Consider the following 25,184-nt stretch of genomic DNA (forward strand, 5'->3'; position numbering starts at 1 on the left):
AGACGAGAGATTATTTTAACTACATTATTCCTTGTAAAAAAATGAGGTTACCAGGGTCATATTTTTTTCAGACTTATAGTTTTATAGAGACGAGAGAGATTTTTTATTACTGTTTTATTGCTTGTAGTAAAGAAATAAGGTTACCAGGGTTGTGTTTTGTTCATTCTCATAGTTTTAGAGGCGAGAATTCTTTTACTGCTTTATTCCTTGTTGTAAAGAAATAAGGCTACCATGGTTGTGTTTTATTCATTCTTGTAGTTTTAGAGACGAGATGAGAATTATTTTACTGTTTTATTCAATGCAGTAAAAAAATAGTGTTACCAGGGTTGTGTTTTATCCGTCGTGGTAAGGAAATAGTGTTACCAGGGTGGAGGTCGGGGCCGCTTGCTGAAGGTTACCGGATAATGCCGTACAGGAGGGAATCGCCACATCACTGGTAATTATGCGCACGAAACAATTTCTGCGGTAAAAAAAAAAAAAAATGCAAGAAAAGTTGGCAAGCACACGTGAATGCATGGAGGGGAATGCAAGGCGGGGAGGGGGGGGGGTAAAAGGCAGGGGGGAAGATGGCTAGGGGCAGGGAACGGTGACGGGACATGGGAGCAAATGGCAGGGGGACAGGAGGCAGGGTGGAGGTTAAGGACAGGACAGCAGGTCAGGGTGGGGTGGAAGGGGACATGGGAATAGATGGCAGGGGGTGGTTATGGGTCAAGGGAGCAGATGGTAGGGGGCAGGTGGAGCGTCGGGGTAGGGTGGTTGGTCAGGGTTGGGGGGGTCAGAGATGGGCGGGGAGGAGGTGGCAGGGGAAGGACCTTCGTGTGACTTAATTAAATCAGGCCAGACGGAGGCTCAGCGCTGGATTAGACTCTCCCTTCCGCGCCGCCGGCAGGCCCGAGCGAGGGGAACACCAGGATCGGGAACATTAGCCTTGGAGGGGTGAAGCGGAGGAGGTCAGGTCACGCCTCATCCCCCCCCCCCCCCCACCACCACCACCACCATCCCCCCTCGCAAAGAGTTACACAGATACATGAGCCATACACCAACCATACATCTGTCTTTTCATTGGTTGCTAATAATCTGTAAATTGACCTCTCTTTCGGCCACCTCTTTGGATTTTTTTTTGTGAGCAGCGAGTAGCGGGCTTTTCTTTTATTATTGTTTACTTTTTTGTGTGCCCTTGAGCTGTCTCCTTCGTTGTAAAAAAAGAAAAAAATGGTAACTGCGGTGATCATCTTTTCCCCTCTGTAATTTCAACCATATCCTCCCTTAAATATACCTAACACACTTTTCCTCCTTTCTCAGCGTTTTCAGATTTTGCCCATATATTTTGAGCGCTTATTCATTGGCTATTAATTATTTGTAGATGGTAATTGCTGTGATCATCTTTTTCCTCCTTCAGTTTCAATCATATCTTCCCTTTAATCTATCTAACACACTTTTCCTTCTTTCCCAGCGATCTCAGATTATCCCCATATAGTTTAAACACTTTTTTCTCATATAGTTTGGACACTTGCATTTATAATTATCGACATTTTATCTGCAATGCTCATCTTTTCTTCCTCTTCAATTTCAACCTTATCCTTCCCTTAAATCGAACTCACCTTTCCTGCTTTTAATTAATTCTTTTTGGACACTCCTTTGACCTCTATTCAGGAGCAGTAAGTAGCGGGCTTTTTTCTTTTTAATACTTTTCTTTACGCCCTTGAATTGTCTCCTTAGCTGAAAAAAAAAAATCAACTCCCTTTTCCTTTTTTCAGCGTCAGACGTCGAGGGTGTTTCTGCGGCCCCAAGCAAGGTAGGTGATTCTAATACAGCAATCAACACGTTCAGGCGCTCCCTCTCCATCCCGCCCATCACTCTATAACGAAGGGGGGACGATGTTAATGTGAGACAGAAGAGACGGAGACGGACGACCCGAGTGAGGAGATATGACTGAGACAGATGGAGGGAGTGATTGGCAGAAAATATTAAGGTGATACGTCTCCTCCTCCTCCTCCTCCTCCTCCTCCTCCTCCTTCTCCTCCTCCTCTGCGGTAAGCCACACAACACTCCTCGCAATGTTGATGAAAGACTCACAGCGACTCGACATCAGCAACAACGAGACCAAACCAGACTGGACCAACCTGCCATCGAGGACACACCGCAGCGCCACCACACGCGAGACCGCTGTTCCTACCTCACGTGGATAGATAGATAGATAAAAAGGTAGAGAGGCAGATGATTAGGTTGACAGATCGCTTCATAGGTAGATAGGTAGGTAGAAGTATCAGGTAGTAGAAGAAAGTATGATAGGTGGGTAGAGAGGTATATAACACATGACGATTATCAAAACATTATTCTAAATTGATATACGAATTAACCCAGAATTTAGTAGGTAGAAGATACAGACAGGACTTACAGATAGACAGATAGATAGAGAGAAAAAAAGTGATTTGGACAGACAGACAGGCATGAAGGTAGATAGGTAGAATCTATACTCGACACAAAGACAGACAAACATACTCGTAGGTAGACAGACACATTTACTAACTAACCGACATGTCCCCCCCCTACCAACACACATACAACCCCCTCCCCCCACACAACCCTCTCCTCCCCTCCCTCCCCACCCTCCCACACACACACGTCCTTCCCTTCCTAGATCAAATTCGCCGCCCCAACACACCTGTGGCGGCCGACGCAGGTGTGTAACAAGAACCGGTTTAGCCACACGTGTTACCTGTCCGCTTGTTCGTTAGTGTGTTGGTTCCTGATTGACACATGTGGACTTTTGGGCTCGTCGCTCTAAATTGATCTTATGTTGAATATGTAATCAGCGTTATAGGTTAGTGAGTTGGAAATCCTGCGTATATGTGTGAGTGTGAGTGTGAGGGAGGGTTGGAGGTGGGGGCTCCCGTGTGTGGAGGGGAGTGTGTGTGGAGGGGAAGGGGTCATGTGTGTGTGTGTGTGTGTGTGTGTGTGTGTGTGTGTGTGTGTGTGTGTGTGTGTGTGTGTGTGTGTGTGTGTGTGGTATAACTGACATTTTTTTCCTTTTTTTTATTCGTTTTTTTTTTGTGTGTAAGAAAGATAACATAAAATACTTTGCTGTTTCGTTTATTGGGAACATTTACTCGACCAGACTTGTATTAGTATTCTTTTGTACGTAGAAAGGTAACATTAAACATTGAGGTACTTATATCACTAGCGATTTGATCATAAGAAATGTTTATATATCCATCTGTAAGTCTTTTGTTGTGTGGAAAGATAAAAAAAAGAAAATAGAGATTGTGTTGCACTATACCCATTTGAAAAGCGTGATTGTGTGTTGCATTTTGCCTCTCCCCTCCCTCCCCTCCCCTCCCTTCCCCTCTTTTTCTCTTATCCTCCCCTCCCCTCTTTCTCTTATTCTCCCCTTCCCTCCCCTTCTCCCCCATTTCTTCCCCCTTTTCATCCTTCCTTCCTTCTCCCACTTCCCTCCTCTCCTTCCTTCCATCCCCTTCCTCTTCATTATAGTCTCGTGTGAAGCGCAACTCTCGTGGTTAAGTAGATACACACTTTCCACTTTCAAGCACTCATTCTCTCTCATCCTCCGCCCCTTCCCCCTTCCTCACCAGCATCCACATCAAAGTTGCCTGGTTGTCTTACTCAGCCTTTTATATTTACCGACTTCCGACCCAAAAACTGTCTCGTGGGCCCCAATAAGGAGATTCACTTCAAATTATCGTTAAAATAGTTAATTCCTGATGTTTCTTGGCAATAGTTAGGCGTCAGAAAACGGTAAATACTATGCTCTGAGTACGTCAATCTTGCAACGGTGATCCATTTATCCTCCCTCACCTCCACTCCCTAACCCACGCCGCACACCCTTCCTGCATACTCCTCCCCCACAAACACTCACACACCATATCAAACACTCCCCGACTACTTCACTCTCCTCTTCCTTCCTCATCAACACCCAGTCATTCTCCCTCACCTCGACTCCTGCACACCACTCCTCACACCCATCCTGCCCACTCCACCCCCACAAACACTCACACACCATATCAAACACTCCCCGACTACTCCACTCTCCTCCTCCTTCCTCACCAATACCCAGTCATCCTCCCTCACCTCGACTCTTGCACACCACTCCCCACACCCATCCTGCACATACTCCTCCCTCACAAACACTCACACACTCCCTCTCTCACCCACACTCTTTCTACTTCACTCCACAAATTAACTCTTCCTCACTCACTCACTCACTCACTCACTCACGCACTCACTCCTCTATTCTCTTCCTTTCTCCCCTCATCTTCCTCCACATTCCCTTCTTCCCCCTTATTCCTCCCACTCCCCCCTCTCTTCACTCCCCACTCCCCACACTTCTTCCTCTCCCTCATCCTTTATAGCTGAGTCGCCCTGCCGCATCTCCCCTCTCACTTCCTCCCCCACTGCCTCTACCCCCCTCTCCCCTTCCTCTCTTCCCCTCTCCCCTCTTCCTTTACCGCCTCGTCTTTCCGCATCTTTCCTCTTCGGCTCCTCCCTCCCCCACTGCCTCTCCCCCCCTCTCCCCTTCCTCTCTTCCCCTCTCCCCTCTTCCTTTACCGCCTCGTCTTTCCGCATCTTTCCTCTTCGGCTTCTCCCTCCCCTTCCCTCTCATCTCCCCTCTTCCCCCTCTTCCTCCTCCCTCTCCCCTAACGGCTAAGAAATATGGCCGCTGCACGTGAGCGGTAATTTCAATAATTTGGATAATAAAAAACTTAATAACACACATTTGTTGGCCGATGCGAAATATTTTATCGAGGTTGATTTTATTTGATGTTTATTTTGACGAGTCGGAGTAATTATCGAAGGGAGGGTGGTGTGTGTTTGGGGTGGGTGGGGGGGGGGGGGCGGAGGGTGGTGTGTGTGTGTGTGTGTGTGTGTGTGTGTGTGTGTGTGTGTGTGTGTGTTTAGTCTCTTCTCTTTGTACTTCATGTCCATATATTTCCTTTTTTTCTTCACTGATTTAATTTATAAGAAAATGTATACATGTTCATGACCTGTATGTGTGTTGCTTGCGTATAAATCTTGGTAAACTGAAGGCCTTGTGCGAAATTATTACCACTACTCCTTGATAATATGTTCCGCTAATTGATAAGAGGATTAGATTACCTTTCATTAACATTTTATTAGCTTTTTAGAGTCAGAGAGTTCATGCAGCTCTTAAATTGTGGCCACGAAATATATATATAAAAAAATAAAAAAAAAGGAGAAATCAGCATTGCATAAGTCCACAGATATTTTGGTTAATTTATGAATGGAAAAATAAAACACAAGTATGGCCTAAAATTTGAAATAAGAAAAAAAAAATAGTATTCAAGGTATCAAAGCGTTCGAGTATCATCTAAAAAATTGTAATACGAAAAAATCAGCATCTAGAAAATTTCACAGCGTTCGAATATCATCTAGAAATTTGTGAAGGTCTTATAGCGTTCGAATATCATCTAGAAATTTGTGAAGGTCTTATAGCGTTCGAATATCATCTAGAAATTTGTGAAGGTCTTATAGCGTTCGAATATCATCTAAAAATTTGTGAAGGTCTTATAGCGTTCGAATATCATAAAAAAAATGTAATAAGAAAAAAAACAGCATCAAGAAGGTCTTATAGCGTTCGAATATAATCTAGAAATTTGAAAAACGAAAAATAATCAGTATCCAAGAAAGTCCCTCAGCGTTCGAGTAGCTTATAAATGAAGAAAAAATAAAAGACTAACCTAAAATTTGTAATAAAAAAAATCACCCACTAAAGCCACGGTGCGTTTAGTCAACAAATAAATTAAGGAATAAAACAATAAAATCACCTCAACATTTTAATAAGGAAAGGAAAATAAATCACCTTCCAATAAGACCACAAAACCATCAATCAAGCCGTGACTCACCTGGATGACGTCAGCACAGGTGGGTCAGGAGGTCAGCCGGCAGGTGAATCAGGGTTAATTAAGGATAATGAGAACACAGTGTCTCCTTGCAAAACTGTATTGCAACAACATCTCAAGGAACATGGCAACAGAGAGATGAGGCATGGGTTGGGGGGGCTAGGAGAGGGGAGGAGAGGTGGGAGGGTGTTAGGAGGTTGGGGAGAGGAAAAGTGGGGCGGTGGAGGAATGTAGGGAGGAGGGGTAGAGTTTTTTGTGTTAGGGATGAGGGTTAGGGGAGGTGGAGGAGGATGTTATGGGGCTGTGGAGAGGAAGGTGGAGGGTTGGATTTAAGATATGTAGGGGGGAGGGTGGATGTTAGGGGGTTGGTGGGGGCAGGTGGAGTGGTGGATCAAGAACATATAGTAAGGGCAGGTAGAGAGGTAGGGGTTAGTTACTGTGGTGGGGGTGAGGGTTAAGGTGGTGGGTGGATGTTAGAGGTAGATGGGATAGAGGGGAGGGTGAAGGTTGGGGAGGATTGCGTTTGAAGGATTGAAAAAGGAAAGAAAGTTGGGGAGGTGGGGAGAGCATTGTTAGGGGCATACTATAGGGGGGGATTGTGTGTTAGAGAGGGGGAGGACGAATAGATTTGGGGAGGCAAGGTGGAGGGTCCTTAGGGCGTATGGTTGGGTAGGATGTTGGGTAGGAAGGGCAAGTATGGGGCGATGGGGGTTGGGTAGGCAAGGTGAAGGGTCTTTAGGGCGTATGGTTGGGGAGATTTCGTGTTAGGAGGGGTGAGAACGGACGGTTTAGAGGGGGCAGGGGGGGGGCGGGGGAGCGCCGAAGGACCATCATTTACAGGGGTGCTGGTACGGGCGCCATCATTGTATTCATATAACTTTTGTTCCTCTAATACTTTACGCTTGTTTTTGTTACTTATTCTTACTCATGGCAATAATTGGTTCACCAGTAGAGTGGTGGATGAGTGGAACAGGCTTGGCAGTCATGTTGTGGGTGCCAATACCATAGATACATTCAATAAGAGGTTGGATAAATTCATGGATAGTGAGATAAGGTGGGGTTGACTTATAGGAGCTGCCTTCTATAGCCCAACCGGCCACTTGCAGACTCCTTACGTTCTTATGTTCTTATGTACTCCTTTGTATATTTGCGCCCTGGTGACCCTATATGTTACTATATAAAAAAATAGTTCTTTATTCTCTATATACCTTCCTCCTTTATCCTCACTGCAAGTCCCCTTCTACTCCTTTCTCTCTCTATTCTTCAGTTGTGGATCTTTCTTCCTCATGGCTTCATTCAGTATCTCGGATCTAAGGGTTTCTAGTGTTCAGTGTTTGTTGTCTTGCATAGATTCAGTGAAACGTCACACCAAAAGTTATTTTTTTCCCGTGTAGCGCATCTGTGTTTGCCTAGAGTTCAAGGATCTTAGATCAGATGGCAAATAATACATGCTGCCATTGCCATGGTCAAGATGGTCTTCCTGTGGCCCTCACCCTGGCGGGCGCGTCCCCCTCCTCTCCCCCCGCGCTGGACGGCATTACGTATATGACAACAGACTTAGGCTAGGTCTGAGGTACTTAAAATGAACTTAGGCTACGTTAGTATTGTTAGCACAGCTGACGGACGGACGGAGCCGGTTACAGGGAGTGTCTAGGGAAGGAATCATCGAAGGCCAAAGGTTCACAAAAGCACCTTAAGTAACAAGTGACTGCAAGAGCGTTCAACAAGGGAAAATATATGAGGTGGACCGGGGCCAGGGACGCACGCGGCCCCTTGGCCCTGAGGTGGACGGCGACGCAAGATCCGCCGCCTCGCACGCCGCCGCCGCCGCCCCGGCCACCCGCGGCGCCGCAACGTCTCGCGTTCCCGCCCCCGCCGCGGCCAGTCACCGCATCCTGTGGGCGGCACTGCGTGCACTTCCTTCCTTCCTGCCTGCCGTGTGCCGGGGCCGGGGCGTGCGTGCGTGCGTGCGGGGCGGGTCTGGGCGGGTCGGGGCGGGGTCAGGTCAGAAAACAGACTCAGGTCACGACGTCGCCGTGTTTCCGCTGCAGCTCGAGGCGCAGCTCGTGCTCCCGGGCCCGCAGCCGCAGTTCCGCGATAGAGGACGCCCGGCGGTCCTGGTCCACGCCGCCCACAGCGCCCACAGGGGAAGAGGAGCGGCCCCGCGAGGAGCTGCCGCTCGTCCGGGGCGGGTCTGGGGGCGTGACAGGGGGCGGCGGGGCCACCAGGGGGGGCTGGAGGCCGGGCACGGAGGCCAGCAGGGCGGCGTAGTCTGACTCAGGCAGCTTCGGCCTGGAGGAGAGGCCGGCCAGGAGGTGCGTGAAGGAGGGCGGGTAGTGCGGCGGGTGCAGCAGCCCGGCGCGGTACTGGTGCAGGTCCCGCAGCCCCGACACGCCCGCCAGGTAGCCGGCGCCGGGCAGCAGCTGGGCCGTCGTGGCCTGCAGGTACGAGGCCGGCAGCCGAGACGCCGAGGGAGGCAGAAGCGGAGAGTCGAAGCTCGGCGGCTTCCTGATGTAGCCGAGGCTGGCGGCGAAGGGGCTGGAGATGGTGGGCGGCAGCGCCGGGTTCTGCAGCGGCAGCGGCGACGACACGGGGAAGCCGCCGTACGGGTGCGTGGAGGGACCCACCTTCTCTTGCTTCCTCCACTTGGCCCGCCGGTTCTGGAACCACACCTGTGGGGGAGGGAGAAGGAACACGTCAGGTGGTGCAGGAGCAGAAAGTTGCGGCGCCGCGCTGCAGGAACCACTAGTCCTGGACCCGCGCCTCGCCTCGCCTTACCTCGCCTTGCCTTACCTTGCCTTACCTCGCCTTGCCTTACCTCGCCTTACCTCGCCTTACCTCGCCTTGCCTCGCCTTACCTCACCTCGCCTTACCTCGCCTCGCCTTGCCTCTCCTCACCGGCTCCGCGCGGCGTGCACACGCACTCCATCGTCCATACGTGATCACCGAAATTATATACTTGACTGTAATTTTGTGATATTAGCAGACATTACGAAGATTGCGTTTTGTGTGGTACACTGTCTTAAAATTAATTAAGTTCCGAGCGTTTTATGGCTCACGAAACACTTACGCCGCGGCCCCTCCCCGCTGCGCCGCCCGCCGCCCTGGGAAGCCTCGCCCGCCGACAGATGAGGCAACATTGCCGGCATTAATCACGAGGCTCACTGCGGAAACCACACACCGAGGCGGAGGGGTGGGTGTGGGCGGCTGGGGAGGACAGGGAGGAGCTGGAGCGGGACAAGGGCGCTGCTGGTGGACGTGAGCGGCGCGGCCTCACGAGGGCAGGACAAACTGAGGCTCGGGCGGCGAGGGTCGTAATGGAGCCGGGACGCGGCGCGGCGGGGCGGCGTAATGGGCCGGGGACGCTGTAAAAATGGGTCCCCTCGATCACCGCGACGTGCCCTGCCTCGTGGATATAATTATGAATGGCGGGGCCGCGCGGCAGCGATCCCGGGGCTCCATAATAAAGGCTAATGGCGCGGCGAGGCTGTGATGGAGCGGCTGAGGAGGTGGCGCCATCACGCTCCTCCGGGATGCGGCGCGCGGGCCTCTTAGCGATGATCCAAATGAGATAATGACATAAATAACGCGAGTAATTGGCCCGCAGAAACAGCTGCCCGCGGTAATCAGGTGATATTACGGCAAATGACAACAGTAATGACGCGGCGAGGAGGGGAAGCGAGGGGTCACGGGGGAGAGGGGGGGGGGGTGGATAGAGGTCGGTGGGAAACAGAATAAGGTAAGGAGGGGAAGGGAGGGGAAGGAGGTTAATAAAGGGAACAGGATCGGTGGGAGAGAGAATAAGGTGAAAAGTGAAGAGGAGGAGGAGGAGGAGGAGGGTCGTGGGAGATATTTCCAGACGGAAGGAGGAGGCGATGTGAGGAACAAAACGATGGAGCAAAGAAGGAAGAAAAGTGAAGGAAAGGACTGGAGAGATATACGAAAGACGGAAGGGAAGGAAGGAAATAAAAATAAAGTGGAGGAGAAAAGCTGGAGAAGAATTAGAGGGGAAGGAGAGAAGGAACAGAGAAAGAGGTAATGAAAGGGGGAGAAGGGAAGGGAGGGAGGAAAGGGAAGAATATGAGAAAAGGAAAAAAAATAAAGGCGAGGGAAAGCAAAGGAAAGAGAGAGAGAGAGAGAGAGAGAGAGAGAGAGAGAGAGAGAGAGAGAGAGAGAGAGAGAGAGAGAGAGAGAGAGAGAGAGAGAGAGAGAGAAGGAAAAGGGGAAAGAAAGAAAAAGGGGGAGAGGGAGGGAAGGGGCCGATTACAGAATTGTTTACAGGGTCGAGGCTAAGGTTTAATCTCTCTCTCTCTCTCTCTCTCTCTCTCTCTCTCTCTCTCTCTCTCTCTCTCTCTCTCTCATCCCTTTTATTCTAGTCTTTCTAACGCTACCTCTTTTTTTCTCCATTCTTCCACATCTCACTCCACCCACCACCACCACCACCACAATGACACCCAATCAGTCATGAGGATTTATGCAAAGGAAAATTACAGATGGAGGTCATTAGGGGACGAGATGATTCAGGAGGAGGAGGAGAATGAGAATGAGAATGAGGAGGAGTAGGAGGAGGAGGAGAAGAAGGAGAGGAAGCAGAAATAAAAGATGAAGAAAAAGGAGAAGAAAAAGGAGGAGGAGGAGGGGAAGGAGGAGAGAAGTAGAAGTTGAAGAAAAAAAGATGAACAAGTCTGACAGAGAAGGGAGATAAAAAGATGATTAGGGAACAAAAGGAAGGAAGGAAGATGGAAAGAAAGAAAGGAAAAAAGAACGAAGAAAGGAACAAAAGAAAGTAGGAAGGAAAGAAGGAAAGAAGAAAAGGAAGGAAGGAAAGAAGGACAAGGGGATCTTTTTTTATTTATTTTTAAGGACCCGAAAGTCTAATTTTGGCACTACCACCACCACCACCACCACCAGTTAAGTTGGCACCCGCGAGGGACAGACCACAATGGAACCTCTTTCTTAAGTGGTGGTGATGATTGGGGAATGGTGGTGATGGTGGTGGTGGTAGTGGTGATGATGGAGGAGGAGGAAGGAGGATGCAGGTAGAGAGGAGGAGAAGGAGAGAGAACAGAAGGAGGAGGAGGAGGAGGAGGAGGAGAATGAATAGGAGAAGAATGAATAGTAGAGAGGAAGGGAGAGTCATAGTGGTGATGGTGATGATGGTAGTGGTGGTGATGGTAGTGGTGGTGGTGGTGATGATGGTAGTGGTGGTGGTGATGATGGTGGTGGTGGTATTAGTGGTGGTGATGGTGGTTGGTAATTATGGTGGAAAGAGGAAGGAAGGAAGAAAGGAAGGAAGGAAGGGAACAAGGAAGAAAGGAATGAATGAAGGAATGAAGGAATGAAGGAAGGAAGGAAGGAATGAAGGAAGGAAGGAAGGAAGAAAGACAACAAGACCAAAACCGAGACCGAGAACGAGGAGAACGAGAGACCAAGACCACCACCACCACCACCAAGAAAAAGAGAGAGAGCGAGAGAACAAGAGACCAAGAAAGAAAGAGAGAGAGAGAGAGGGAGGGAGAGAGCGAGAGAAATAGCCCTATCATTACTATCATAGGGAGAGAATGAGACCCATCAATACAGAGTAAGCACCTTAATAATCCATCGTTTACAGGCAGGTGAGCGCGGGTAACAGCACGCGAGAGACAGGTAGGTAGGGAGGAAGGAAGGTAAGGGGGTGGGTAGAGGGAGGGAGGGAGGTAGGATGGTAGGCAGGGATGTAGGTAGGGAGGGAGGAAGGTAGGAAGGTTAGGGAGGGAGGGAGGTTAGTGGGTAGGAGTGAGTGAGGTAGATTGGTAGGTAGGGAGGGAGGGAAGGGAGGGAGGTAGTTGGTCCAGTCAGTAATCATAGGTAGATAGACAGGTAGATAGATTGACAGGTAAATAGATAGATGATGAGCCGGGTGATGGATTAGATGAATGAATAGACTGGATGCATAATAGATAGATTGACAGACTGATAGATGAATAGATAGATAGCTGGATAGAACAATAGATAGGAAGATAGATAGTTTGCTAGATAGATAGATACAGAATAAGACAGACTGATAGATAGATTGAATGAATGACTGGATGCATTACAGATAGATTGGCAGACTGATAGATAGATAAATAGATAGATAGCTGGATAGAACAATAGATAGGAAGATAGATAGTTTGCTAGATAGATAGATACAGAATAAGACAGACTGATAGATAGATTGAATGAATTACTGGATGCATTACAGATAGATTGACAGACTGATAGATAGATAGCTGGATAGAACAATAGATAGGAAGATAGATAGTTTGCTAGATGGATAGATACAGAATAAAACAGACTGATAGATAGCTTGAAAAGTAGATGATAAACTGTACATATCTATAGACTGACAGACAGATACACAGACAGACAGACAGACAGAAAGACAGACAGACACCACAGTATTTCCCTTCCTTCCTACTCCTTAAAAATCCTCACTGACTGCCTAAAAAAAACATAGATCCTTGACCTCACGTAACACTTCATAGACAGACAGACGAATGACCGGTTGCATAATACAGGTGGGACAGACAGACCGACACTTTGATAGATAGCATTGACAGGAAGGAGACGTCGATAACAGTAATAAACCCTCAGAAAATATGGATAGATAGACAGATAGGCAGCCTGATAGATGGGTGTGTACATGGGTTATAAGGAGGAGGAGGAGGGGGAGGAGAGGAAGCATAACACACGATAAATGGATAGAGAGATAGACGAAGAGGCAGGTTAGAAGAAGGTTAGAAAGATGGGGGAAGATATAGACGAAGAAGGGAAGCAGGTGAAGAAGGGAAATGAAAAGGGAGACAGATGAAGGGTTGAAAAATTAGGAAGAAGATGATAAAGATGTGTGAAGAGATAGTAGAAGGGAGACAGGTGAAAGAAGGGAGAGAAAGAGGAAAGGGAGACAAATGAAGGGGTAGAGAGTATTACAGATGAGTGTGTATATAAGAAGATAAAGATAGGAGGAAGAAGACAAATAGAAGGATAGATGAATGCAGAGATAGATCAGAAACAGACGCAGGTGTAAGGAAAACGAAGGTAGAGAGATGAATGGATTAGAAGATTGAATAGCTTAATGAGGGTCTATACAGCTTCAAAGAGAGGTTGATTCCAAGATAAAAAACAGGAAATAGAGGAGTTATTATGGGTAGAGAGACAGATATATGGGTAAAGATACGTAAAACAGGATAGCCAGGTGAGAGGAAGGGACAGGTAGGCAGTTGGTAGTATGGGATAACAGATGAATAGGATGCAGATAGGTAAAACAGGATTGACATTTGCAAAGAGGGAAAAGTAGGAAGTTGGATGCAGGGGAAATAGATAAGTACAGACAGATATGAAAGAAAGCCAGGTGAAAGGAAAACCAGGTAAGGAGATGAAATGACATAGAAACATATAGATGAGTACAGATAGGTATTAAAGAAAGCCAGGTGCAGGGAAAGTGAGGCAAATAAAAGAAAGGAAGAAACAGAAATTGATAGATAAGAAAAAAGACAGGTGAAAGAAAAAGCAGGTAGACAGATGCAGATATGGATACCTGTGTTAATAAGCGAAATAGGAGGTTGATAAGCAGAATAGTGGACAAATAAATAGATGGAAATGCAGATAAATATAAACTTATGTACCAGTATGATACCAGTTTCTCATGTAAACATTCCTTAAAAACAAGACAGACAGATAGATTGATTGATAGATAGATAGGTAGATTGATTGATAGGTGGGCTAATATTGACTAAGAGAAGGAAGGAAGGAAGGGAGGAACGAAGGAAGAAAGGAAAAAAACGAACGACGAAGGAAGGAAGGAAGGAACGAAGAAAGGAAGGAACGAAGGAAGGAAGGAAGGAAGGAACGAAGAAAGGAAGGAACGCAGGAAGGAAGGAAGGAAGGAAGGAAGGAGGGAAGGAAAGAAGGAAGGAAGGAAGGAAGGAAGGAAGGAAGGAAGGAAGGAAGGAACGAACGAACGAAAGGGGAAGGAAGAAAAGAATTGAGGAAGAAAAGAAGAATGAAAGAAGGAAATAAGGAAGGAAGGAAAAGGAAGAAAAGAACGGAAACTAATCTATTTATTACACAAACCTTCCTCAATTAAAAGCGATAAACAGACAGACGGATAGATGGGAGTGCTAATATGGGCTGACAGATGGAAGGAGGGAAGGAAAGGGAGGGAAGAGGGACGGAAGCCAAGCCGATAAAGATAAGAGCAGATCAAGAGATTAAAACCCACCTAGACCTTTTTATTATGAAAGGCAGACCAACCACCCACTAGCCCCCCCCCCACCTACCCACTACCCCCCCCCACCTCACTCCCCAACACCCTACACCTCATCCACCCCACTATTCCTCTCCTTACCCACCCCACCTACCCACTACCCCCTCACTCTCCACCCCCCACACCTCAGTAACTACCCCCCCCAACATCCTCACCCACCCCACTAACCCACCCCATAAATCCACCTCGCCTACCCACCCCTCTCACTCTCCACCCCCCACACCTCACTCCCTTCCCTCCCCCAACATCCTCACCCTACATCTCACCCACCCCACTATTCCTCTTCCTACCCATCCCACCTACCCACTACCCCTCCCCTCACTATCCACCCTCACACCTCACTACCTTCCCTCCCCCAGCACTCTTACCCTACATCTCACCCACCCCACTATTCCTCTCCCTACCCACCTCTCTGCCCTACCACTCTGACCCCTCCCAGAAAAAAGAAGAAAAAAATGAAAAAAAGTGAAGAAGAAGAACAAGAAAAACAAGAATGAAAAGAAAATGAAAAGAAGAAAGAAGGTAAAAAGAAAATGTACGAGAATGACAAAAGAGAAAGTTATTGATAAAGAGAAAAAGGAGAAAAAAGAATAGAAAAAAAGATGATGAAAGAAATGAGGACTTCCACCACACGCCACAATATCAATCCCTCATTCACATTCACCAAGGTTATAGACGGCTGGACACGTGTTGGCATTTACATCTCTTCAAACCACACCACCACATACGACCAACCTCTTCTTACACACATTGGGCTAGTTTTCTTTAGTTTGGGCTGGAGACAGACAGGTTGGCCGCGGGTTTCTGGGTTGACTTGGGGGCAGGGGGTGAGGGGTGGGGGGGCCGGTGAGAGGGGGAAGGATATATGAAATTGATTTAAATTGTAAGGGATGAAGGGATATTTGAGGGTATTAGGGAAGACGGATGAGAGGAAATGCGAGAATCTGCACCGGGCGATCTAAATCATGGAGGAGGTACATAATGGAGGAAGCGAACTGGCCAGGCGGGTGATGGGGTGAAGGGGTTTGGGGGTGATGGGGGGAGAATGGGGAAGAGTTGGGGCGTTGTTGATACCCTTGTGGACCCCCCTTCACCCTCCTCCCCTTCTCTCCTCCACCTCCCTCAATATCACCACCATCACCACTGTCATATGTTACTACTACTACCACTGTTACGACCACCACTACTTGCTACCACTAATCCCTCCTCCACAACCCCTTCAGATACCACTACTACCACTACCCCATTCCACTACACCACTATCATCACCACTACAATCACCACCATTACCACCATCACTACAACTACTACTACTACTACTGCTACTACCATACTACTACTACTACGACTACCCCCTACTTCTCCACTTCCACAACCACCTGACCACTACAACCACAACCACTACCACTTCTACCATCACCACCAGACCACCTTCAGACCTCCCCCCCTACACCACTTTCCCCCCTCCCCACAACCCACCTTCCCCCCACCACCACCAGCAGCGGACCACCAGCGGGCTTCCTCCTCTGCGCTAACCAGTAATGGGCAGGAACGGGGCTCGATAACACGTTCACTCTGCGTACAAATTCCCCCAAATTGCCGGCCGTCGGGTGGGAGATATCCATTAGCCACTAAAGAACAGGCATTTGGCTCTCTGGTCTTGCCCTCCTCTGCTCTGGCGCCGCGGTGTGATGGGCGCGGGGAACGTGGGGCGCCGACGGGACGGGGCGGCTCATATCAGTTAATCATACGTCGCGATCGCTTGCCGCTCCTAAATATTTAATAAAAGACCTTGACAATGGACCTCCCAGACCCACACCCGCTCATTGTCAGTTTATCTAAACCAACAGGACTCCCCGACGCTGCTCTTTGTGTTAATGTCGCTGTTTTTGTGGGTTTTGTTCTTGTTTATTTATCCTGATCGTGGTGGTTTTAGCAAGTGGGCGTGAGTGGTGGAGTGGAGTGGAGGGGTGATTCGTCCATCCGCCACTCAATAACATAACAAATTGGGTCTTATTTTACTTTTTTTTTTTCTAAGCTCTTGCGGTTATTCTACATTTTACGTTGATGTCCCTCTAGTGGGGGTTGCGATGCACGTTAAATGAGGTAATGGGTTGGCTATTCCGGCTCTTGGTAGCGATTTAGTGCGTCTCTCTCGTCTTGTTCAGGCGGGTGTTGTATAGTTTATGCGCGCGTCGATTCTTGTTGGACTCGATGTTTTGGGAGGATGGGATGAAGTGATAAGCTGGCTATTGAAGGATTACGAACAATTTAGATGTGATGAGTTATCTATTGGAGTATTACAAAGAATTTAGATGTGATGAGTTATCTATTGAAGGATTACGAACAATTTAGATGTGATGAGTTATCTATTGGAGTATTACAAAGAATTTAGGTGTGATGAGTTATCTATTGGAGTATTACAAAGAATTTAGATGTGATGAGTTTTCTATTGGAGTATTACAAAGAATTTAGATGTGATGAGTTATCTATTGGAGTATTACAAACAATTTAGATGTGATGAGTTATCTATTGGAGTATTACAAAGAATTTAGATGTGATGAGTTATTTATTGGGGGATTACAAAGAATTTAGATGTGATGAGTTATCTATTGGAGTATTACAAACAATTTAGATGTGATGAGTTATCTATTGGAGTATTACAAAGAATTTAGATGTGATGAGTTATTTATTGGGGGATTACAAACAATTTAGATGTGATGAGTTATCTATTGAAGGATTACAAACAATTTAGATGTGATGAGTTATCTATTGGAGTATTACAAACAATTTAGATGTGATGAGTTATCTATTGAAGGATTACAAACAATTTAGATGTGATGAGTTATCTATTGGAGTATTACAAACAATTTAGATGTGATGAGTTATCTATTGGAGTATTACAAACAATTTAGATGTGATGAGTTATCTATTGGAGTATTACAAACAATTTAGATGTGATGAGTTATCTATTGGAGGATTACAAACAATTTAGATGTGATGAGTTATCTATTGGAGTATTACAAACAATTTAGATGTGATGAGTTATCTATTGGAGTATTACAAACAATTTAGATGTGATGAGTTATCTATTGGAGTATTACAAACAATTTAGATGTGATGAGTTATCTATTGGAGTATTACAAACAATTTAGATGTGATGAGTTATCTATTGGAGTATTACAAAGAATTTAGATGTGATGAGTTATTTATTGGGGGATTACAAACAATTTAGATGTGATGAGTTATCTATTGAAGGATTACAAACAATTTAGATGTGATGAGTTATCTACTGGAGTATTACAAAGAATTTAGATGTGATGAGTTATCTATTGGAGTATTACAAACAATTTAGATGTGATGAGTTATCTATTGGAGTATTACAAACAATTTAGATGTGATGAGTTATTTATTGGGGGATTACAAACAATTAAGCTGGACTTTTTCGTAATTACTTTTCCTGTTATGTATATTAAGCATCTGTTTTTGAAGTGGTTGATGATTTAACAGGATGGAATGATATAAGTTGACTATTGGAGTATTACAAGCAATTTACCTTTACTTTTTGTGATTAATTTTCTTGTTATGGATATTGAGCATCTGTTTTTGAAGTGGCTGATGACTTAACAGGGTGGAATTAGGTGATAAGTTGTCTATTGAAGGATTACAAATTATTTAGTTCTTCTCTTTGTTTTTAATTCATGTTCTTATTATCGATATGAAGCTTATTTTCTTGTGGTACTTAGTTGATGTTATTTATGGCAGGATGGACTGAAGTGATAATTGAAACTTGTGATAAAAGATATGGATAAAAAGAAAGAATAAGAATAGGAAACAATTTAGCTTGAGTTTTTCTTTTCTTTTATTCTTTTATGTTTTATTGACTATGTTATTACGTTACGTCTATTATATCACGTCTATTATTAAATTTATTATGTTTTATTGACTATCTATTATTATGTTACGTCTATTATCACGTCTATTATTACATCCATTATTATGTTTTATTGACTATCTATTATTATGTTACGTCTATTATCACGTCTATTATTACATCCATTATTATGTTTTATTGACTATCTATTATTATGTTACGTCTATTATCACGTCTATTATCACGTCTATTATTACATCTATTATTATGTTTTATTGACTATCTATTATTATGTTACGTCTATTATTACGTCTATTATTACATCTATTATTATGTTTTATTGACTATCTATTATTATGTTACGTCTATTATTACGTCTATTATTACATCTATTATTATGTTTTATTGACTATCTATTATTATGTTACGTCTATTATTACGTCTATTATCACGTCTATTATTACATCTATTATTATGTTTTATTGACTATCTATTATTATGTTACGTCTATTATTACGTCTATTATTACATCTATTATTATGTTTTATTGATCGTCTATTATTATGTTACGTCTATTATTACGTCTATTATCACGTCTATTATTACATCTATTATTATGTTTTATTGACCGTCTATTATTATGTTGCGTCTATTATTACGTCTATTATCACGTCTATTATTACATCTATTATTATGTTTTATTGACCGTCTATTATTATGTTACGTCTATTATTACGTCTATTATTACATCTATTATTATGTTTTATTGACCGTCTATTCTTGCAGTACTTGATGTTATAGAAGTTTGCAATGATGTGAATACTACTACTACCACCCCTACCACTATCACTACCTGCTACCACTAATCCCCCCTCCACAACCCCTTCAGACACCACCATCACTGCTACCACCACTTTTTTTTTTGCAACAAAGGAGACAACTCAAGGGCACACAAAAAAAGGAAACAATAATAAAAAAAAGCCCGCTACTCGCTGCATCACAAATAGCTCTACTTTTCTTCAATTCATGCTGTTATTTTGTATATTTAAGCGGCTATTCCCTTATCAGTTGGTTTAGCGGAATGATATGACGTGATAAGTTGACTAGTGGAACATTACAGACAATTTAGCTCTTCTTTTTTATTTATACTGTAATACTAATAATTATTCTCTGTTTGAAATGTCTACTTTTTCAATTCATTCTCTTATTATATATATTTTAGCGTCTTTTCTCTTATCAGTTGTTTTAGCAAGATGGAAATTGACGTACTAAGTTGACGATTGGAACGTTACAAACAATTTAACTCAAGTCTTTTTAAATTCATGTTGTTATTCTCTATATTAAATGTCTACTTTTTCAATTCATTCTCTCATTATTTTATATATTTTTTAGCGTCTATTCTCTTATCATTTGTTTTAGCAAGATGGAAATTGACGTACTAAGTTGACAATTGGAACGTTACAAACAATTTAACTCGTCTTCTTTTTAAATTCATGTTGTTATTCTCTATATTTAATGTCTACTTTTTCAATTCATTCTCTCATTATTATATATTTTTTAGCGTCTATTCTCTTATCATTTGTTTTAGCAAGATGAAAATTGACGTACTAAGTTGACGATTGGAACATTACTGACAATTTAGCTCATCTTCTTTTTAAATTCATGTTGTTATTCTCTGTATTAAACTTCTACTTCTTTTGCAGTTTATTCTGTTGTTATGTCTATCAAGCGCTCGTTCACTTATCCGCCGTTTTATCAGCCAGAACTGTAATACTAAGCCATCTATTGCAATATTACAAGACATCTTCGTTTCCTTACCATTTGCTATTCTTCAGTTTTCGACGAGGGTAATTTCGCTGTATTATTTTAACCGTTGATGTTTTTTTAGTAGACACAAATGGGGTGGAAAAGTGACCCTTGCAGCATTAGAAAACAATTTAGCTCTCTTATTTTTCATTTATGGGTGTTATTCTGTATATTAGCGTGTGTTTTCCTGTTGTAGTCTTGTTTTAGTAGTCAGAATTGGGGTAGAAAAATGACCCTTGCATCATTACAAAACAAAACAATTTAGCTCTCTTCTTTTTCATTCATGGGTGTTATTCTGTATATTAGTGTGTGTTTTCCTGTTGTAGTCTTATTTTAGTAGTCAGAATTGGGGTAGAAAAATGACCCTTGCATCATTACAAAACAAAACAATTTAGCTCTCTTGTTTTTCATTTATGGGTGTTATTCTGTATACCAGTGTGTGGTTTCCTGTTGTAGTCTTGGTTTAGTATTCAGAAAGAGGGAATAAAGTGAATCTTGCAGCGTTACTAAACAATCCAGCTATTCTTTTTAAATCCATGGTTGTTTTTACTCTACCATTTGCTGTCATTCAATTTTCGACGAGGGTAATTTGTGACTGTATTATTTTAACCGTTGATGTTTTTTTTTAGTAGTCAGAAGTGGGGTGGTAAAGTGACCCTTGCATCATTAGGAAACAATTTAGCTGTCTTATTTTTCAATCATGGGTTTTATTCTGTATATTAGTGTGTGCTTTCCTGTATTAGTGTTTTAGTAGTCAGAATTGGGGTGGTAAAGTGACCCTTGCATCATTAGAAAACAATTTAGCTTTCTTATTTTTCAATCATGGGTGTTTTCTTCATCATTGTTTTTTCTCGTGCATTTGTTCGCATTTTATATTCAGTCAGCTGTTAAGGGCATGCACGTGTATTCCCACCGAGCAATTGTTCCATGTCTTCTTCTTATTATCTATTATTATTTTCGTCGTTAAGGAAACACATGTTGCTACTGAATATTAATGTGTTTTAATAATAATATAAATAGGTCCTTCTGCCCTTCACATTCAGCTTTCCCGTATGCAGTGTTCTCATGCAGTGCTTAGAGAGAGTATCGATGACATATATATTATCTTAAACATGTATACGAATCCTTTATCACAGGGTCTTAAAAAGGGATCGGGTTGTGTTGTTATGGGTTTTTTTTAAGTGTTGATGTTTTATATTTGTTTATGTTAACGAGTAAAAAAAGACAGCGAGTATTAGCAGTATTGATATTAGTAATAGTATTAGTATTAGTGGTAATAATAATAGCATAATACTATTTTTTTTACGCCCTTGCACTGTTTCCTCTGCTGTAAAAAAAAGTAGCAGAATAATTGATAGTAGTAGTTATAATTAAAGAAGCAGGTAGACCATAATTACCATGCCTTAATTAATAACAAGACAGGTGTATCAGCATCAAACATCACTCCTGTTACCTGTGTTTGTAGTAGTAGTGATAATAGTAGTAGCAGAACCAGAAGAAGAATTGATAGTAGTAGTTATAGTAAAAGAAGCAGGTAGACCATAATTACCATGCCTTAATTAATAACAGGACAGGTGTATCAGCATCAATCATCACTCCTGTTACCTGTGTTAGTAGTAGTAGTGATAATAGCAGTAGCAGAACCAGAAGAAGAATTGATAGTAGTAGTCACAGTAATAGAAGCAGGTAGACCATAATTACCATGCCTTAATTAATAACAGGACAGGTGTATCAGTATAAATCATCACTCCTGTTACCTGTATTAGTAGTAGTAGTGATAATAGTAGTAGCAGAACCAGAAGAAGAATTGATAGTAGTAGGTGTATTAATAGAAGCAAGTAGACCATAATTACCATGCCTTAATAACAGGACAGGTGTATCAGTATTAATCATCACTCCTGTTACCTGTATTAGTAGTAGTAGTGATAATAGTAGTAGCAGAACCAGAAGAAGAATTAATAGTAGTAGTTATAGTAATAGAAGCAGGTAGACCATAATTAGCATGCCTTAATTAATAACAGGACAGGTGTATCAGTATTAATCCTGTTACCTGTATTTCTCGACTCACCTGTATGCGCGCCTCCGTCAGCCCGATCTTGATGGCGAGCTCCTCCCTGCGAAAGACGAGGAGAGGAGGCATGAGCTAAGTCAGAGGGGCGAGTATTAGGCGAGTATTAGGCGGCGAACAACCACAAATCCCCCCTAAGAGCCCTCATTAGCGCTTCCTTCCTGCCGCCACCCGGACATAATACGACGGCGGACTCGTTACGATAGTCATCCGTTTATTCGTAATGGCCCGCCTAGGGGATGGGGGAGGTGGGGGAGGAGGGGGGAGGGTGATAGAGGAGGAAAAGGTAGGGAGAGGAAGGAAAGGTATGATAAAAAGGTATAGAAACGAAGGTGGAAAATAATGAGAGAAAAGTGAAAGGTCTGTTTAGAAGGAAAGAAATGAAAAAAAAAGATAATAGAGGGGAATGAAAGGTCGATTTGAAAGGAAAGGAGGTGGAAAAAAGTAAGACAGGGGAAAGGAAGATTTGTTAAAGTGGAATGGAGTTGAAAAATGTATAAGGGAGTGGGAAGAAAGGTGTGATGACAAGGAATGGAAGTGAAAGAAAGCATGAGAGAGGAAGGAAAGATCTGTTAAAAAGGAAAGGAGATGGAGAGAAAAGTATACGAGAAAGGGAAGGAAAGGAAAGTGAAGGGAGAGAGAGAGAGAGAGAGAGAGAGAGAGAGAGAGAGAGAGAGAGAGAGAGAGAGAGAGAGAGAGAGAGAGAGAGAGAGAGAGAGAGAGAGAGAGAGAGAGAGTATAAGAGCAGAATAGGAGTGTAAAATTAGAGGAAAAGAGGTTGATTGGAAGAGAGGGAAAGAAAGGAAGAGAAAGAAGAGGAAAGGAAGGCCTGTGTGTGTGTGTGTGTGTGTGTGTGTGTGTGTGTGTGTGCCTCTCTCTCACCCACCCCCCCCCACACACACACACACACACACACACACACACACACACACACACACACACACACACACTCCCACGCCCCAGCAGCTGTTCTCACTTTTAACAATACAAGTCATCCGTCACGTGACTCGGCCTGTAAAAATAATATTACCGTTAGTGTATTTATTTTAGTGCGCCCGCCGACGAGGGTTGTTATTTAGCGCTGCGGTCTGTCTTCCCTCAGCGCTCAACGGAGGTAGTAGTATACAGGTAATGACGAACAGGTAGTGGGACAGGTGAGGAAGGCGTGAGAGGTATCAGATGTTTTCCTCTTCACACACTTAGGGAGCAGATAAGTCCTTCATAAACAATATTCATTTTTTAAGTCGTGTAGCTGTTTAATGTTCGCTAGATCTTGTTCCTGTATTGTTTTAGTGTATTGTTTAGTATTTTTTTTTAGTTTAGTCTTTTTTTAGAGTATTGTTTTGTCTTTTAGTCTTTTTTAGTGTATTGCTTAGTCTTTCAATTAGTTAGTTAGTCAGATAGTTAGTCAGTTGGGCAGTTAGGCAGTCAGTCAGTCAGTCTTGATTCTCTCCCTCCTCTTCCTTCTCCTCCTTCATCATCTGCTTTTTCTTCCTTTACTTATCATTATTGTCCTCCTTTTCCGTCTCTCCTGGTCCTCTTTTTCCTTCTCTTTTCTCCTCTTCGTGCTTTTCCTCCTCTTCGTCCTTACTCTCCTCAAAACAACAACTCTGAATTGGACACACGGAAAGGTTGAACGTCAAGGCGTATAGCAAGGCCAAGACAAGACAAGGCAAAGCAAAACAAGACAAGGCAGGATAAAACAAAATAGAGGAAGACATGACCGATACCAGACCAAGACAAGACAAATCAAGACAAAACAAGACAAGGCAGGATAAAACAAGATAGAGGAAGACATGACCGATACCAGACCAGGACAAGACAGCAAGACAAAACAAGACAAGGCAGGATAAAACAAGATAGAGGAGACATGACCGAGACCAGACCGTTTCAAGACAAAGGCAGCGGCGAGGCAAGGCTGGAGGAACAAATTCGCGACACCCGCTGCTTCCCTGCTCGCTCTGTCGCTCCGGCCGCTAACAACTTCCTCGACACCGCCAGCCGCGTCTCCCGCCGTCCATCTTGCAGACAACCAGGCGGCGGAGAGACACTCAACGCCGCGGGAACCCAAGAAGAGGCGTTGAAACTATCTAAGTGTTGCGTTTGTTATTGTGTTTTGAGGTTTTATTGTTGTATAGACTCTTTCGTGAATTAGTGAAGGATATTTGAGCGACTGAGAGACTCTTTTAGACGTCGTGTGAGCCCAGAAAAAGGTGTTGGCGTTACCCTGGACCTGCTTTTCTTGTTTTTAAAGTCTTCTGTAATGTATGTCTTCTGTATTGTAGGACTGAGAGACTTAATTCGACGTTTTCCTTCATTTCATAATTTTTTTCTTACCCTTCTTCTTTCTTCCTTCTTTTTCCTTCCCGTGAGCCTTAGACGTGTTAAAGGTATCCTGGTGCTGTATTTCTTGTTGTTATTGAGGTGTTATTGTTGTATTGGGTCTTTGTTAACTATATAGAAAAGATGTTTGTGCGGCTGTAAGGCTCTTCTTAATGTCGCGTGAACTCGTGAGGAGGCGCTGAAGACGTTTTGTAGTTGCTGTATCGCCAGGGTCGTAGAGTTGAGGATTAAATGTGATGGAAGTGAAATGGAAAAGAAAAATGGAGGATAATTGTTTGAGTCAAGTTTTTAATTTGTTCATTGTCATCATCTTTATCATCATCATCATCAAATTTTCTTCTTCTTCTTCTTCTTCTTCTTCTTCTTCTTCTTCTTCTTCTTCTTCTTCTTCTTCTTCTTCTTCTTCTTCTTCTTCTTCTTCTTCCTCCTCTTCCGTCGTGAGTTCGTCGTAATAAAAACGGAAAGGAGACACGACGCAGACAGGAAAAAAAATCTCTCCTAAGATGACGCAACTGGCCCGAGAGAGAAGAGAGGAGAGGAGAAGAGGAGGAGGAGGAGGAGAAGGAGGAGGAGGAGGAGGAGGAGGAGGAGGAGGAGGAGGAGGTAAGGTGGGTGGCGGTGTTCCCATACTGAGAGAAGGAGGCGCCATTACAAACAGGAGGAGGAGGAGGAGGACGAGGAGGAGAAGGAGGAGGAGGGTCGGTGGTCACTTAAACCAACGCAATAATGAGGAACTTAAGACTTAATTACTGTTTTTCTCTCTTGTGTTGGGGCGACGGCTACTGGGGGGGCTCATTAGGGAGGGGGGAGGAGGAGGGAGAGATGGATGGGTAGGGAGAGGGAGAGTTAGGGTAAGGGATAAAGATAGGGAGATGGAGGGAAGTAGGGAGGAAAAGAGTAAAAAAAAAAAAAGGAAGAAAAGGGGGA

At 43.9% G+C, this 25,184-nt stretch overlaps 1 protein-coding gene across 1 annotated transcript in view; it reads right to left on the reverse strand.

Annotated features, from left to right (window-relative positions):
- Positions 1-5,963: 5,963 nt before the first annotated feature.
- Positions 5,964-25,184, reverse strand: part of LOC126988033 (homeobox protein aristaless-like) — a 54,353-nt gene continuing 35,132 nt past the window's right edge. Inside the window, exons 2-3 of the mRNA XM_050845774.1 lie at positions 21,915-21,960; positions 5,964-8,551 (exon numbers count right to left, since the gene is read on the reverse strand). Coding sequence (XP_050701731.1) covers positions 7,898-8,551; positions 21,915-21,960 — 700 coding nt within the window. The 3' untranslated portion in view covers positions 5,964-7,897. The remainder of the gene's footprint in view (positions 8,552-21,914; positions 21,961-25,184) is intronic.

Source organism: Eriocheir sinensis, chromosome 67, assembly GCF_024679095.1.
Source record: "Eriocheir sinensis breed Jianghai 21 chromosome 67, ASM2467909v1, whole genome shotgun sequence".
NCBI lineage: Eukaryota > Metazoa > Arthropoda > Malacostraca > Decapoda > Varunidae > Eriocheir > Eriocheir sinensis.